General features: G+C 59.4%; 2 protein-coding genes and 1 long non-coding RNA gene across 4 annotated transcripts in view; 1 reads left to right on the top strand and 2 right to left on the bottom strand.

Moving 5' to 3' along the window:
* The first annotated feature begins 243 nt into the window (after nucleotides 1–243).
* PSMC5 (proteasome 26S subunit, ATPase 5) lies at nucleotides 244–11761 on the top strand. The gene is made up of 12 exons (XM_038385163.2): nucleotides 244–416; nucleotides 2082–2153; nucleotides 3129–3198; nucleotides 3919–4016; nucleotides 5126–5182; nucleotides 5529–5759; nucleotides 6820–6946; nucleotides 9131–9321; nucleotides 9599–9697; nucleotides 10060–10170; nucleotides 10549–10635; nucleotides 11635–11761. The coding sequence occupies exons 1-12, from the start codon at nucleotides 300–302 to the stop codon at nucleotides 11686–11688; spliced, it is 1314 nt and encodes a 437-aa protein (XP_038241091.1). The 5' UTR covers nucleotides 244–299; the 3' UTR covers nucleotides 11689–11761.
* Nucleotides 9152–10072, bottom strand: LOC122457592. The gene is made up of 2 exons (XR_006277214.1): nucleotides 10030–10072; nucleotides 9152–9966 (listed from the first exon to the last, which is right to left on the bottom strand). It is a non-coding gene; the product is annotated as an uncharacterized LOC122457592 (long non-coding RNA).
* Nucleotides 11762–12267: 506 nt separating the features above from the next.
* SMARCD2 (SWI/SNF related, matrix associated, actin dependent regulator of chromatin, subfamily d, member 2) overlaps nucleotides 12268–16388 on the bottom strand; it is a 36270-nt gene continuing 32149 nt past the window's right edge. For both annotated transcript variants that reach the window (XM_038385162.2, XM_043503274.1), the window contains exons 11-13: nucleotides 14723–14845; nucleotides 14308–14409; nucleotides 12268–13461 (exon numbers count right to left, since the gene is read on the bottom strand). In XM_038385162.2, the coding sequence (XP_038241090.2) occupies nucleotides 13408–13461; nucleotides 14308–14409; nucleotides 14723–14845 (279 nt within the window). In that variant the 3' untranslated portion in view covers nucleotides 12268–13407. The remainder of the gene's footprint in view (nucleotides 13462–14307; nucleotides 14410–14722; nucleotides 14846–16388) is intronic.

Genomic DNA, 16388 nt, shown 5'->3' with positions numbered 1-16388 from the left:
CAGGCACTGAGGCCGCCGGCGGAGCTGGGCAGGCAGCGTAACACGGCGCCCAGGGAGGACTGAGGGGAACAGTCACGTCAGGGGGTTCCCCTTCTCCCTACAAGCCCGAAGATTACTGGAGAGACCCTACCAAAATGGCGTCTAAGGACCGGCGGAGGCGGCCATCTTAGGTGTGGTTATTTGAGTCCGGAAGCGACTTGGGTGTTTTGAGCGTTCATAGAGTCAGAGAAAGGGAATGACGACATACGCTCTTCTTGCGCGTGCGCACGAGGAAAGGGTCGCGGCGGCGGCCATCTTGGATGTGGGCAGATAGCGCCGCTCGTCTCTCTACGCCTGTGCAGTACGCGTCAGTTCCCTGCCCTGCTCACGGCGCTCAGATGCCGGCGGAGAAGATGGCGGTGGACGGGCCGGAGCAGGCGAGAGACCCCGGGGGGCTGAGGGAGCGGCCGGGAGGAGGGGGCCGTGGGGGCTCGTCCTAGCGTCGGGGCAGCTCCGTGGAGCTGGGGACCGGCTTCTGCTGAGTCAGGCCGGGGCTGGGATGGGGGCTGGGAGGAGGAGGGGAAGCGGGGGGGGGTCGGTGATTGGGGGGGAGGGGGAGGAGGAGCAAGAGGGGGGATGGGGGGGGAGGGGGAGGGGAGGCGGGGGTCAGTGATTGGGGGAGAGGGGAAGGAGGAGGAAGAGGGATGGGAGGGGGAGGAGGAAGGGGGGGATGGGGTGGCAGGGGGAGGGGAGGCGGGGGTCAGTGATTGGGGGAGTGGGGAAGGGCGGGAGGGAGGGAGAGGGGAAGGAGGAGGAAGAGGGATGGGAGGGGGAGGAGGAAGGGGGGGATGGGGTGGCAGGGGGAGGGGAGGCGGGGGTCAGTGATTGGGGGAGTGGGGAAGGGTGGGAGGGAGGGAGAGGGGAAGGAGGAGGAAGAGGGATGGGAGGGGGAGGAGGAAGGGGGGGGATGGGGTGGCAGGGGGAGGGGAGGCGGGGGTCAGTGATTGGGGGAGTGGGGAAGGGTGGGAGGGAGGGAGAGGGGAAGGAGGAGGAAGAGGGATGGGAGGGGGAGGAGGAAGGGGGGGATGGGGTGGCAGGGGGAGGGGAGGCGGGGGTCAGTGATTGGGGGAGTGGGGAAGGGTGGGAGGGAGGGAGAGGGGAAGGAGGAGGAAGAGGGATGGGAGGGGGAGGAGGAAGGGGGGGATGGGGTGGCAGGGGGAGGGGAGGCGGGGGTCAGTGATTGGGGGAGTGGGGAAGGGTGGGAGGGAGGGAGAGGGGAAGGAGGAGGAAGAGGGATGGGAGGGGGAGGAGGAAGGGGGGGATGGGGTGGCAGGGGAAGGGAGTCATGGACGAGGGAGGAAGAGGAGGGATGGGGGCAGGGTTTGTTGCAGATGCTCCTGCAGAACCAAGGGAGGAAGGGTTCCTCCCTCACCAGTGGGGTCCAGCCCCCTTGGGTGGGCTGCCCTGGATCTCGGTGCCTGCTGCCAGGGATGCCCCCTGGGCGGTGGGGCTGGAGCACCAGGGCTGGCCACAGAGGTTCTCCCACCCACCAGCTCCTGTCCTCTTTGGATTCTTTGCCTGTGATCGGAGCAGCCGGGTCCCCTGAGAGTTTGGGGGGATCCATGGAAGTGACCAGAGAGCCCCGGCCTGCACCAGCCTCCTGGGTCTCCTTGGAGCCTGGTGGCTGCAGATGTTAGTTACTCTGGGGCCGCCTCCTGCTCTTCCTGTGCAGAAGGGGCCTGTGGAACGGGCTGAACCTGCCTGCGCCAGAAGCTGTCCCTGGAGGGCCATTCAGATGCTCCCCGCCCGATCAGAGGGTCTCTGGCTGGGGCCGCCTTTACCTCAGATCAAGCCTTTGCGGTGCCCCGAGCTCCAGCCGGGCTGTGGCTCTGAGAGCAGAGGCAGAGGCTCTGGGTTGGTTTATAGCTGGCAGCCAGCTCAGGAGGCTGTTCTGCCAGGCCTGTGGACGGCGCCCTTCTTGGATGGATCCGCCTGTCGCCACCCAGCCTCTGCTCCTCTAGAGAACGAGCAGCACCTCCCCTTCAGCGCTGAGGGGCTTCCCTGGGCCGATGGACGTGTCCTGACGTGTGCTTTCTCTGCAGATGGAGATGGATGAAGGCAAAGGGGGGACAGGTCTTCGCCAGTACTACTTGTCCAAAATTGAGGAACTGCAGGTGAGCTGCATGGTGGGGGCTCTCTGGCCACAGGGAGTGGGGTCTGGGCTGGGGCACGGTTTCTTACAAGTGGGTGGCTGGAGGGGTACTAGTCTGACGGTGCTGAGGATGCGCATTCTGGATTGCGGCAGGGGTATTACCATTTCTGCTCGGCAGTTCTTCTCACAGGACCTCCAAGGGAGCCAGCAGCCTCTTCCAAGTGATTCTAGTCCATGCTCTGAGACAGCATCTCTGTCAGTAGGGCTGGGGCCTCAGAGGGCTCCCAGCAGGAGGTGCAGGTTGGGACCCAGGAACTAGCAGGCAGATGTGGGGCCTTCCTAGAGCAACGTTGCTAGCTGTCAGTGGCAGGCATCTCTAAAGCCAGCTGGCCTGACTCCACAGAAGGCAGGTCTGCAGGGCTAGAAGGGGCCGTTTTGTCTCTTGTTCCTCGGAGCAGAGTGGCGCCTCCCCGATAACAGATTGGGGGAGGGGGCATCACAGCAGCTGTTTGTCTAGGCAGAGGCCCTTTGCCCAGGTTTCAGGGTGTTGAGGTTGGTGGTGGTACTCCCACTCCTGTGGCAGGGACAAAGTGACCAGCAAACCCCTTCAAAACATTCCTTGTTCCTGACGGAGGGGGGGGGCCATTAGCCTGGGTTTGGGTGCAGACCACGTGGTGAGAGACGCTTACAGATGGGTCGCCTCCCCTTCCAGTGCTGGGCTGCTTTCCCGTTCACACTGGAGACGCTAGGGAGGACTCAGTGCAAGGGCTGCTGTAGTGACGGGCGTGAGGTGGGAACGATGGCCTAGCGCTCCCCAGGGAGGAGCCTGGGCATTGCCAACCGGAAACACATGGGCACTTCCTAGCTGCTAGAGTGGCAGTTAGCCCGTGTTCAGGAGAAAGCAGACCCTGAACTGAGGTGCTGTGGTGGGGGCAGCTGTGCAGGGGGGATCCCTGGGCTCGTGTGGGCTTATCCCTTCTCTCTCCTCTCCCCAAAGCTCATTGTGAATGAAAAGAGCCAGAATCTCCGCCGCCTGCAAGCACAGAGGAACGAGCTGAACGCCAAAGGTAGGGCTCCCGCTGGCCTTCCCCGGCCTCGTCCGCGGTCCCCGCGCTCGGCTCCCGCTGGCCTTCCCCGGCCTCGTCCGCGGTCCCCGCGCTCGGCTCCCGCTGGCCTTCCCCGGCCTCGTCCGCGGTCCCCGCGCTCGGCTCCCGCTGGCCTTCCCCGGCCTCGTCCGCGGTCCCCGCGCTCGGCTCCCCCTGAATTGGTGCTTTGAAAACAAGAAAGTTTTATGCATCCCACCCAGGGGGTTGGCCTGGTGGGTGGGACGCGAAGGGTGGCCAGAGCGTATCATGAGAGCAGCCTCCTGCAGGGAGGGTTGGATTGTTCCATGTTCTGCCAGGGAGGGACGCAAATCTCACGGCTGGGTGATCTCTTGCATTATTGGTGGTCACAGCCTCTTCATTTTCACCCCAGCGGGAAAGCCGGACAGCTCGCTTCCCAGGCACCCTCTCCTGGGGATACAAAGGCAGGGTGCTGGTTGTTATTCCGTGCCTGAGAAGGAAGCCGGCGCTGACTTAGGAGCATGGCTGCTGTGTCCCCAAGGGGCTGGGGCATGTGGGAAGTTAGCAGCGCCTGCCCCCTCTGAGTTAATGGAAGTGGCTAGTTACCCCTGCCCTGGAAATGCCCTTTTTGCTTGGGCCCTGAGCGGGGGCCCTGTGAGCAGCTACTGGCCTCTTTGCTCCTTGGTGGCCAGGCAGAGCTGACGTCTCCTCGTTGCGCTGCAGTGCGCCTGCTGCGGGAGGAGTTGCAGCTGCTGCAGGAGCAGGGCTCCTATGTCGGTGAGGTGGTGAGGGCCATGGATAAGAAGAAGGTGCTTGTCAAGGTACGGAGCTGGGGTGCTGCTTCCGAGGGCCGAGCAGTGCCAGCTGCTGGCTGAGGGCCTCGATGGCACTGCATGGGGGTTCGTGGGTGGGTGGCCAGGCTCATGAGCTCAGGGCAGCGCAGCTCTGCTCCCTGACCGGGGACTGTAGCTCTCCTGGCCTTCCCAGGCTGCTAGTGGGCTCACTCCCTAAATGAGCCTGGGGACAGAAACACTTGGAGCCCCAGCCGTGCGCCCCAGGGGACCGCCCTGGAGCAGGCCGGGGGAGGGTGAACTGCCCTAGGGCTGCCAGCACACTGCAAATCCATGTGGCAGCAAGGAGCCATCTGTCCCCCTCCCAGTGCTGAGGAGTGGCCCCGGGATAAAGGGGGTGCTAGACCTGGTGGCAGGCACTCCCTCCGAGGGGGAGGAGAGTCATTCGAGTTGGCCCGGGGGGCTGTAACTAGGAAGAACGGGCTAAATCTAAGGGGCTGGCTCTGCGGAGAAGTTGGTTACCAGCATGTTCTGCTGGGCTGGGGAACCGTCTCCCAGGATCAGGAGGCCCCGTGGGTGGGACGGGGTATTACAAAAGGCTTGAGCCGGAGCAGCCCCACCCCAAGTCCCTGGGAACCTTGCTGGGCTCTTTCCCCCCACCCGCGCCCGAACACCTGGGGTGCTCCCTGGACAGGCTGTGGAGGCGCCCTCAAGAGCGGGACTATGTGGACCCTGATGTGCCTGGCCCTCAGTGGTGTTCAAAATGAAGCAGGGCTGGGCCCAGGAGACCACCAGGGGGTCACTAGGGGCCCATTCAGGGCGACTGCCCCAGCCCTGAGAACCGACTGCTTAGACTCTGCTTGTGCAGCGAGACCCACCTGTGTGGGGGCCAGTTACTGAGTGCCCTGCAGAGTCCTGGCCCCTGTGGGACCTGCCCCAGGGCTTGGCTCTCCTGCGCTGACTGGGAGGTATGTGGGAGCTGTGCATGCCTGCTGGGGATGAGTGAGGTGGGGGGGTTGTGCATGCCTGCTGGGGGGGAGGAGGCGTGTGCGCACACATTGGGGCAGGGCGGGGGGAGAGCTGCGTGTGCTGCCGCAGCCCCACCCCCACCCCACAGATCTCTGCTCTCTCTGTTCCAGGTTCACCCAGAAGGGAAGTTTGTGGTGGATGTTGATAAAAACATTGACATCAATGATGTGAGTACCAGACCCCTTGGTGAACCCAGCCCTCGGAGCAGCGCGCCCAGTGGTGGGCAGAGAGAGGCAGCTTGGCAGCAGCTGCCTTCCCTTGTGCCCGTCTTCACCAGCCTGCTGGGGGCAGCAGAGGGTGATGCCCCCTTCTGACCAGCTGCTGCTGCCCAGCCCAGGGGGTTCCGTGGGCCTCACCCCTGCCCCAGCAACTTCCCCGAGTCCTAGCTCTTGCTGGGGAGGTGCCCAAGCTGGGTGCATAGGCTGGGGCGCTGCGAGTGCGGCAGCTCCCGCCAGCTGGTGCTGAAGGTGATTGGAGGCCACACAGTGAGTTCCTACCCGTCTATCTCCAAAGGTGACCCCGAACTGCCGCGTGGCGCTGAGGAACGACAGCTACACGCTCCACAAAATCCTGCCCAACAAAGTGGACCCCCTGGTGTCCCTGATGATGGTGGAGAAGGTCCCAGACTCCACCTATGAGATGATTGGTGGCTTGGACAAGCAGATCAAGGAGATCAAGGAAGTAATCGAGCTGCCCGTCAAACACCCGGAGCTCTTTGAGGCCCTGGGGATCGCCCAGCCCAAGGCAAGCGCTCTCGGGGCAGGACTCCCAGCATGTGCAGAGCGCACTCAGCCAGCTGTGCCCTGCCGCGGGGAGGGGGCTCTGCCAGCCCTGGGCATTTCAGATCTGCTGCTCAGAACTGAGCAGAAAACAGCTCTGCATTGCTGGGTGCTCTGCACACGTGCCCTGCCAGGCTTCTGGGCTAGGTTGGCAGGGAGAAGGGAGCCCTCTACGTTCCCTGGATGGTTCCCGCCACCCCATGGAGATTCATTACCAGCTTCCAGTAATGGGGACGACAGAGCAGCCGGTGCTGTTCACCACCTCTTGCTCCCACTTTCCCGTGACTTGCTCTGGTTCTCTGGCCGTGTGGGAGGAGGGAGCAGGGAACCACTCACATACCAGTCACTGAGTGGGTGGGATCCCAGTGCCTGCCAAAGGAGAGGGCCAGCACTCAGCCTCTGTGCGCCCACTGGCAGCACCCCCCTGCGATGCTAGCTGGGGAGAGGGATGGCTACTCGAAGGACGTTGATACTCCCAGTGGAAAGCAGTTGTAACAAGACCCTTTTCCCTGCCACAGCCCAGCACGGTTCCCTGCTGGCAGCTGCAGCAGGGCCAGGGCCAAGAGTTGGTGCGAGTCTCCTCCAGCCTCAGCCCTTCCCAGGGGGTGGCAGTTCCTCACCCATGTGGAGGAGGGGGTGATCCCCACGGAATGCAGCACAGTGCCTGCTGCTGCCCTTGCCAGAGGAGGCAGAGCTTGAGCAGCCCCCCTCAGTGAACTGCATCCCCATGGCGCGAATCCCCGAGGGCACTGCAGGCCTGGTCCTTCCCCACCTGTCCAAAGCCAGGCTCCCCCCCTTCTGGCGGCACTGGGCACGGCTCTGGCGGCTGCATTTCACTCCCTGCTGCACCCAGGGCGTGTGACCCTGGACGGATGGTTGGGCCCCCCGTCCTGCTGAGACCTGGATGGGGTTTATGGGTACATTGCCCACTAGGTGGCACCAAATGCCCATGTCTGTGCCAGGCTGTGCAATGTAGCTCCTGCACTGAGCACCCTCAGCTAATGACACTGTACTGGCCATTGCAGGGGGTGCTGCTGTACGGACCTCCCGGCACCGGGAAGACCCTGCTTGCCAGGGCCGTGGCTCATCACACTGACTGCACCTTCATCCGAGTCTCGGGCTCTGAGCTGGTGCAGAAGTTTATTGGCGAGGGTAAGTGTGGATGTGGGAACACGGTGGGGTGGGGGGGTAGGATGGAGACACATGAGTTCAACCCCCCATCCCCAAGCTGTCCCTCTGTGAAGCCCGCTAGCAGGGCAGGGGGGCGATGTGGCCCCCCTCACAGCTGTGGCTGTGAGGCTGGTGTTCCTGTTCTGAGGAGCTGGGCCCAGGGGAGATAAAAATCAATGGTTACAAAAAACCCTACAAAATGGGATTAGGTGCTGTAATTAAATAAATTTTTTTCTCTTTAAAAATAACATGAAATTATAAAATTCAAGTTGAAATTATTTTGGCCTGTGTTCAAGTCTGAGTGTAATTATTAACATTTAAATAACCAATATGTCATGAGCTTTCAAAAGGTTCTAGTGTCATGTTGCCCATCTTACTAACAATCCTTACAATGGAGCGAAGGCTGGTTATTTACATCTTTCCAAGTTTCGGTATTTCCAGTGTCTGGGGGAGCAGAGACACTTTTGGGGTTCAGATTAGCTAACAGGTGGAAAGAATCCTTCATCTGGACTAGCTCATTCCAAATCGAGAAAGCAGCTGGGAGTTGGAAGCTTGAAGCTTGTTTCCCCTTCCTGTCTGTGAACAACAGGCAGGTGTGGGAGGATGAGCTCTGCTAACTAAAACCTTGAAGGATGTGGGCCTAGATTGCTCTCTATAAATATATCAGAGGGAGAGGAATTATTTAAGCTCAGCACCAATGTGGACACAAGAACAAATGGTATAAACTGGCCAGCAGGAAGTTTAGACTTGAAATCAGACGAAGGTTTTTAACCATCAGAGGAGTGAAGTTTTGGAATAGCCTTCCAAGGGAAGCAGTGGGGGCAAAAGATCTATCTGGTTTTAAGATTCTACTCGATAAGTTTATGGAGGAGATGGTATGATGGGATAATGGGATTTTAGTAAGTAATTGATCTTTAAATATTCAGGGTAAATAGGCCAAATCCCCTGAGATGGGATATTAGATGGATGGGATCTGAATTACCCAGGAAAGAATTTTCTGTAGTATGTGGCTGGTGAATCTTGCCCATATGCTCAGGGTTTAGCTGATTGCCATATTTGGGGTCGGGAAGGAATTTTCCTCCAGGGCAGATTGGAGAGGCCCTGGAGATTTTTCGCCTTCCTCTGTAGCATGGGGCATGGTTGACTTGAGGGAGGCTTCTCTGCTCCTTGAAGTCTTTAAACCATGATTTAAGGACTTCAATAGCTCAGACATGGGTGAGGTTTTTCATAGGAGTGGGTGGGTGAGATTCTGTGGCCTGCGTTGTGCAGGAGGTCGGACTAGATGATCAGAATGGTCCCTTCTGACCTTAGTATCTATGAATCTAGATTTCCAAAGGGGTTCAGGCACCTAAAGATGCAGGGAAGCCAAAGGTATCTCTCAGTGCACCCATTGCAGTGAATGCTTCCTTTGTCTAATAAATCAAGCTGTTTTAAATGCAAAACACATTTGACAACCTGAATGTTTTTTCCAGCGCATCTGAGCTAGTTTTATTGAACTGAAACAGTTTTAAAATGCTGGTTTTGTACATTTAATCAAAATCCAGTTTCCAGCCAAATACAGCTTGACCCCAATCCCGAGTCAAAGAATTAGCTAGTAAATAACTGAATCGTTTCCCGTTTTCAAACATCATAAAGTGACAGTCAAGAATCTGAAAACAAAACGTGCAGCAAGCTTGTGTGTCAGCCTGGCTGGCGGAAAGCAGCACCAAGCGCAGAAGAAAGCCTGTATTGGTTGGCCAGGCAACACTGTGTAATGGTTATACCACCCAATGAGCATGAACCTGGGTGCAGGGAAATAGCTACAGGACAAACACAAACCAAGATTGCAATCAGTGATTTAAATCAGGCTTTGGTGGTTTAAATCAGTCCCTCCTGTTTTCATGGCCCGCAGCCAAGCCCTGCGCTGAATGCCTCTTGCCCGTGCCCGCAGGAACTAAGTCCAGAGGGCCAGGGCCTGGTCTCCCGGTTCCCAGTGCTGCAGAGGAGCACTCCTCAGGCTCGGCCCGTGACCAGGCTCCTACCCTCGGGGGCGCCATGGTCCCAGCTCCTGGGGCTGCGCTGACCAGTGCGTTGAAGGAGCTCTCCATTCCTGCAGTGAGAACAGGGCTGCAGAGCTGTGGTGGGCCTACGGCAGGGCGTTCAGGGGCCCCTCTGCTTTGCTCTCAGGCGCTCGCATGGTGCGGGAGCTCTTTGTGATGGCCAGGGAACACGCTCCCTCCATTATCTTCATGGACGAGATTGACTCCATCGGCTCCTCACGCTTGGAGGGTGGCTCCGGGGGGGACAGCGAGGTGCAGCGCACCATGCTGGAGCTCCTCAACCAGCTCGACGGCTTCGAAGCCACTAAGAACATTAAGGTGCGTAGAGCCTTGCATGACCCTGGCCTCCTGGCCACTTCTCGGCCCCACCGCGAGTCTCCCTCACACGGCTAGGCTGGCGCCCCTCCTCCAGTGCAAGGGAGCAGCTCCCACATGCTCAGGGTAAGAGGGGAGTCAGCTACCCCATTTCTGAGCTGGGAGCGGAAGTCAGGTGGCTTGGGTGGCACCCTGAGCCCCAGCAGAAGGGGGGCACTTGCCCCTCACTGTGGGATAAAACCCCAGCTCCTTTGCACAGTGACAGCCTCCTCCCCTGCAGGTGATCATGGCCACTAACCGGATAGACATCCTGGACTCTGCTCTGCTGCGCCCAGGCCGCATCGACAGGAAGATCGAGTTCCCTCCTCCAAATGAAGAGGTAATGGGGGCGTTCCCCTGTGGCAGGCTCTTTGCAGGCTCCCAGGCCTGGGTGCACATTCTCTGTGTTCCTAGTGCTATTTAAAAGCAGGGCATCCCCCCATCCCCAGCGGGCATTCGCCTGCGGCCCAGGGACAAAGGGTTGAACTTTGCTTCTGTAGTGTCATGGCACTGAAAGGGTCTGAGTCCCAGCCTGGACCTACAGATGTTCTCCCTGTGCTGACAGTTCCTTCTGCTGGCTGATGGCTCAGGTGCCGGGCCCCCTTGTCCCTCACCCCCCTTGCTGGGGCTCTCCCCGGCTCTTACCCCCCTTGCTGGGGCTCTCCCCGGCACTTACCCCCCTTGCTGGGGCTCTCCCCACAGGCTCGCCTAGACATTCTCAAGATCCACTCTCGGAAAATGAACCTGACGCGGGGGATAAATCTGCGTAAAATTGCAGAGCTGATGCCAGGAGCGTCTGGGGCCGAGGTGAAGGTGAGTAGCTGGGCCTGGAGCTCGGGCAGCATGTGGGACAATGAGCAGCTGCCTCTGATTAGCTCTGGCTGGAGCCCAGGGCTTTGGAGTGTGTTTTGAGCCAGGACAGGCTTCCATTGGGCTGCCATGGGCCTGCTTCTTGCATGTTCCTGGGGCAGGCTGGGGCCCTTTCAGGCAGTGCTGAGCTCACTGCGTTCCCCTGGAGGGATGCAGAGCGGCAGGAGACATACAGGACTCCTCCGTCACATGCCACCCCTCTACCAAGGAACTGCTCTCCCCGTGTGAGAAGACAGCTGCAGTGTGTGGCTAGGTGGGTGTGTCGGGGGAGCTGTGCAGAAAGGGGAGTGACTGTTCTTCCTTGCTCTTGGTCCCTTGCAGGGGGTGTGCACAGAAGCCGGCATGTACGCCCTGAGGGAGAGGAGGGTGCATGTTACACAGGAAGATTTTGAAATGGCTGTAGCCAAGGTAAAATCCCCCTTGCTCTGCCCCAGCAGTGGGTGCGGGAGGTGGCTTCAGGGCGCCAGTCACTTTAAGGGACCAATTGCAGGCTCTTCCGTTCCTTCAGAGCTGCTGGCAATGGCTGGCCTGCCAGCCCAGTCAGCCCCCTGCTGGAGAAGTGGGACAGCCCCTCTCAGGGACTGAAGGCCAGGGCTGTTCAGAGCTGGAGGGACTGCTGGAGACCAGCCCTGTTCTCCCTGAAAGAGAAGTTGGGGGGAAGAGACAGGCTAAAGGAATGCAAAGAAATGAGGGGTCCCCCAAAGGTAGATGGAGGGCTGCTCATGCACTTGTCCCCCATGCGGCCCAAACAAGGGCCCATAATAAAACCCCGGGAGGGACTTTTACCCCATGCCCCTTTGGCTGTGAGTTCCACAGGTAGCAGCATGACTCGAGTGGAAAGGCTGAAACCCTCCTGCCACCTATCCTGGCTCTGCTTCTCTCACCTTCCTCTGCAGCGTTGGGCCAGGTGCTGGCCGTGTCCCAAGCTGCTCCCTCTGGCAGATCCTGGGCTCCCAGTTTGGTTGCTGGCTGCTCAAGGAGGCATCAGCCTGTGGCCGAGTGGCTCAGTGTGAAGTGAGAGCAGCTTGACTGGCTTAACTGGCTTGAGGGGGGGCGGCCTGGCCTTAGCTACTGGGAAGCTCATTGCCCCAGCACAGCTGCAGTTTCCTTCCCTGAGTCTTGGCTGCTGTGCACTTTGGGGGATGGGTTTTACTGCTACTGTCATTGCCCTGCCTTTGGTGAATGCCAAGGGGGCTGTGGCCTAGGCAGTGCTATGGTGCCCTAAGCTGAGTGCTGGGTCCTGCCCCTGCCCGCAGGGGGCACCAGGAAGGATCCCTGCCAGGCAGGCTCCTGGGGCCCAGCCTGGTTCCTGCCTCAGGCCAGTGGCTGAGGAAGCATGCAGGTGACTTGCAAGGTCTGAGTGCTGGATGCAGGGCCTAACCCTTCCCTTCCCCCCCCCCCATGCAGGTGATGCAGAAGGACAGCGAGAAGAACATGTCGATCAAGAAGCTCTGGAAGTAACCGGGGGCCTGAGCCCTGTGTGCTGGGTACTGGCCCCCTCACCTCTTCTCTAATAAAGCTCGGTGCTGGTTGAGTTACTTCCCCTCAGACTCTGTTGGAGGGAGGGATATGAACAGGGGAAAGCTGCCTCTGCTCCTGCCAGCAGCTGGGAACCCCCTTCCCTCCCTCCACCCCCCCTTCGGTTACAGATCTAGGAGCCTACAAGCCCCCAGCCCAGCTCCTGGCTGTGGGGTGGGGACTGAGCAGCCTGCAGGCTAAACACTAGTGGGTTTCCATGTGGCAAAGGGGACGCAGTCTGCTCTTCCCTGCGTTGAGCAGCTGAAGCCCAGGCTGGTGCTCAGTAAGGGCTCTGCAGGGAGAGGGGCTCCTCCCTCCTCCCATCCCTGAGGGGCAGGACTGGACTTTGGCCTGCTTACACAGCAGGGAAGTATTGACAGTGTTACTCCCTGGGCCTCTGAGCTCCTGGCTGCAGCCAGGGTCTCCTCCCCGCTCTGGTTACCCTTGGCAGGCTCGGCACAGCAGGGGCACTAGGCTCCCCTCTGCTCAGGAGGTGGTGAGGAAGGAGACACTGGTGCAAGCTGCTGCTAAATGTTTTTATTAGAAAATATCCAACCCAGACAAAAATGGTTACAACAGCAAGAGCAGGTGGCCACAGCCTGCATGTCTGTAAACACCCACCCTCTCCTGCCTAATTCTCCCATGTGCCATAACTGCAAGGCTGCTCTGCCCCCCTAGGAAACAGCCCCTTCCCTCCTGCCAGGAGCCCTTGGGCCAGGGATGGCTGGGGCTAAGGCACATGGGAATGCCCAGCTCCTGGTGTCACCTTTGGTGTAACAGACGCTGGCTTCTCCACGTGGGTCCAGTCCTGTGTGCACTACCCTGAGTAAGGTGTCTGCAGCCAGCAGGCGCAGCTTGCTCTTCCTGCCCCTGCTCCAGGCTCCCCAAGAGAGGAGCCCCCCCACGCTGCTGTATGTGAAAGAAGAGGGAGGATGGAACATGTCAGAGACTCAGACTAAGCTCAGGAGCAGAGTGAATCTATTGCATAGGTTTAGGTAGTGCAGGAAACGTCATATTAATCAAATACAAACCCACTGTACAAAAGGCTTCCGTTTATAAAACCTGCTCACAAAAACAGATAGTGCAAAATGCCACCAGCCTTTGGAATGGACAAAGCTTTGGTTTCAAAAGTGCCAGCAGCCGCCTGCCCTCCCCCCTGTAGGGGAGAGGCTGGCACAGCTCAGCAGGAAGCAGGCGAAGCCCTTATCCTCCCCGTGCTGAAGCCCAGGAGCCCATGGGGCTGTTGTGATGCTCTGGCCATAGCGCTCGGAACGTAGAAGGGGCTAGGTGACCCCTTGGCTCCAGCTCAGGGAGAGCTCATACCCTCTGGTCAGCGGCTCCACCCAGGCAGGAGCTCCAAGCCTGCAATGAACACTATGGGGAGACACGAAGGCAGCAAGCTAGGCCAGTAATGCAATAAAGGGGCCGGAATGAAAGGCAGGGAAAGGGCAGAGGCTGCACAGGTTACCACGTGACCCATGCCTTTGGCTGGAGCTCCCTGACCCAGAGAAGCCACAGGGCTGGGAGCTCCTGGGGATGCTAGTGGCTCGGAGCCCCTGGCACACAGGCTTTCTGCAAGTGCTGTATTTGGTTCCAGTAAGATGTACCGTAAGGCTCAGGCACTAGAGGAGAGAACAAAGCTCCTGAGCCGCACCCAGCCCATTAGGTGAGGCGAATCCCAAGCACTTGTTCCAGTTCCTGTCTGCGCTGCTGAACCTGAAAAGGCACAAGAGGCAGGAGGTCAGGCGGGCTCTGGGACCTGCCGAAGCTCGCCCAGGAGAAAGGCAGGGCTGGCTGGGGGAGTGTTGGATGGGCACAAACTCTTATTGCCCCTTGGAGGCGTTTTCCACTTCGGAGTGTCTCACTGGAGTTCCACCACCACTTGAGAACCTCACAGCACCAAGCCGATGGGCGAGGTATGTTTCCTGACTCCGCTCAGGATTTTAGACAGCAGGCCTGATGCTCCCCCATGCTTGCTACTCTGTCCCTGGCTGCAGTCCATTCCCACAGCATGCTGTGGGGCAGATCTTACCTATTCTAGGCCTCCCATAGCTCTTCACCCTTGAGTCCTTCCTCCAGGGGAGAACTCCAGTACTTGTTGCCTCCCTGGGCCGCTGTGAGTGAAACCCACAGGGCTGGGTCAGTTTCATGCCTGCCCAGTGAAATTGACCAGCGTCTTGTCAGGTTCACTGCTGGCTGGGAAGCGCCTGCAGAAGGGCAGGGACAGAGCTCTAGAGTGGGGGTGGGAAGGACCAAAGCTGGTCAGGAAAGGGGAGGGGCTGAGGTGCAGGAAGGCAGGGAGCACTGATCCTTCAGAAACAGCCCAGTTCCCAGCTGGACATCCCAGACCTGGCTCAGCTCCAGGGTGGGGCAGGGGAGGGCAGGTTCTAGTTCGAACCATGTGCTCACAGGAAAAGGCACAGTGTGACTGGGCCACAGAACATGGGGCTCTGCCCACCCCTCTAGCATTGGCTAGGGCAGGGAGGAGAGGGTGGCAGGGATGCTGGTAACAGCTAAGGGGCCAAGCCCAGGCAGCCTGGGTCGCATGGCAAGAATCCTCACCTTGGCAAAGATGTGCCTCCCCGCAGCCTCCTGCGCCCAGGGCTGATGGTAGAAATCAGCTCGTCTCTCCTCCTCGGGGTTCCCAGTCACATCCGTTATGATCTGCATCACCGCATGGAGGAGGGAATCGTCAGGGGGACGCAGACTGCTGGGCTCACGGGAGCTGCTGCCATCCCAGGACCCACAGCAGGCTTCCCGGACACCCCGCCCCCGCCAGCATGATCACACGTCCCGCGGGGCAGGGCAAGCATCATGGCAGAGCCTGCTCCAGAGGGGAGATGCCCCATGGTTTCTGGGCTGGATACTGCCGCTGTGGCTATGCTACAGGGGGCTGTTACTGCATTACCCTGCAGGGTAATGCCATGCCCCAGCCCCTGCTCAGCAGCTCGTCTCTCCAGTGGGGCTCCAGCTTTACCTTGAGGTCCCTCCTCTGGGATTTGATCCATTCCTGAATGAAGTCCTGCGGGTTGTTGCTGAAGCTCAGCATGAAATCTCGCTGCGTCTTCAGCTGGTTAATGGACTCAATGGTCTCATGGATCTAGCAAGAGAAATTGGGTGAGGGGGAGCCAGTCAGGGCAGGGCTGGCTTTGACATTTTGCTTGAGATTGTCTGTAAAAGGCTCCAAGCCAGGACCCTCTACAGCATGGGGGAGAGGCTGGGCGGGGGCCCAAGGGAAGGCTCAGCAAGAAATAAGTGGAGCCCTCTTCCTCCTTGTGCCAAAGCTCAGGAACACATGGGGTAGCAGCGCAGCGTAAAGCCAGGCCCAAGTCCCTGGAGCTGCAGTGCAGAGGGGTTAACTCATCCCCCAGCCCAGTGCCAGACAAAGAAGGAGCTCCCTCCCCCAGGGGTTAGCGTCTCCACTGGCAGCTAGCACAAGGGATTCCAATTCCCAGCCCCGACCCCTTCCTAATCCTGCCCTGCCTGGCCTGGCCCGGCCCCGGGCAGGCGGCTCTGGACTCCCAGGGCAGGGCTGGCTAGGCCAGCCTGCGGAGCGCAGCGTGCCAACAGCACGAGGAGGATCAGGGGAGCAGTCTGCAGCCTGCAATGAGAGCAGAGGGGGAGCGGTGCCTGCACTGGTACTGAATCTCCTGTGGGATGCTAGCTCACCTGGTGGGAGGCTGCTGGCCTGGCACACAGCTCAGATGGCGCAGTGAATCTGACCAGGGGCTCATTTCCTCCTCCCCGCCTGGGCAGCGGCAGCCCAATGGCTTGGCACACCGAAGGGCACAGGACTCTGCCTAGCTCCAAGCCAGAAGCAGCAGATTCCTGCCCAAGGCTTGGGTGCTGTGCACTCAGCCCTCGCCCAGAGCCGGGATCTCAGCTGTTACTCAAACAACAGGGGTCTAACCCATATGGGGGAAGGGGAAGCTTGAAAACATGAACCAGGATGACTGGTGTAGTAATATCTTTGCGGGGGAGGGATAGCTCAGTGGTTTGAGCATTGGCCTGCTAAACCCAGGGTTGAGTTCAATCCTTGAGGGGGCCAAACTGGGGATTGGTCCTGCTTTAAGCAGGGGGTTGGACTAGTGCTTCTGCCGATGTGCACGGGCTGAAATTGTGGAAAAGCAGCATCACTTGCCCCATAACCTCAGCCGTGCAGAACACAGTGCCATCCACAGCCTCAGAAACAACTCTGACATCATAATCAAAAAGGCTGACAAAGGAGGTGCTTTCGTCATCATGAATAGGTCAGAGTATGAACAAGAGGCTGCTAGGCAGCTCTCCAACACCACTTTCTACAAGCCATTACCCTCTGATCCCACTGAGAGTTACCAAAAGAAACTACAGCATCTGCTCAAGAAACTACACCATCTGCCCAGCCCACACTGGCAACAGAGAGCTCAGGCCTGTCGAACTGGAAACGTGACGAGAGCAGACAAGAAAGGGAATTTCTAATGGCTCCCTCTGGCTGCCCAGTTCCCCAACCCCCATCCATTGGGTACCCCATTAGCATCTCCCTGCCTGGGCTGGGTGCGAGCTGCCAGGGCAGTCACCCCCGACCAGCCTGGATCATGTAGGCTGCATTGCGCTCTGGGACATGGAGCCTTCTGCAGAGAGAGTTTAGCAAGGGCGCTGACTGG

The sequence above is a fragment of the Dermochelys coriacea genome, chromosome 27, assembly GCF_009764565.3.
Source record: "Dermochelys coriacea isolate rDerCor1 chromosome 27, rDerCor1.pri.v4, whole genome shotgun sequence".
Taxonomy (NCBI): domain Eukaryota; kingdom Metazoa; phylum Chordata; order Testudines; family Dermochelyidae; genus Dermochelys; species Dermochelys coriacea.
This window is presented reverse-complemented; position numbering and strand designations above follow the sequence as displayed.

Coding starts and splice junctions, on each gene's coding strand:
- PSMC5 (XM_038385163.2), top strand. CDS start 300: ATGTGGGCAGATAGCGCCGCTCGTCTCTCTACGCCTGTGCAGTACGCG. Junction 2,154..3,128: donor CCAAAATTGAGGAACTGCAG/GTGAGCTGCATG, acceptor CTCTCCCCAAAG/CTCATTGTGAATGAAAAGAG. Junction 3,199..3,918: donor GAACGAGCTGAACGCCAAAG/GTAGGGCTCCCG, acceptor GTTGCGCTGCAG/TGCGCCTGCTGCGGGAGGAG.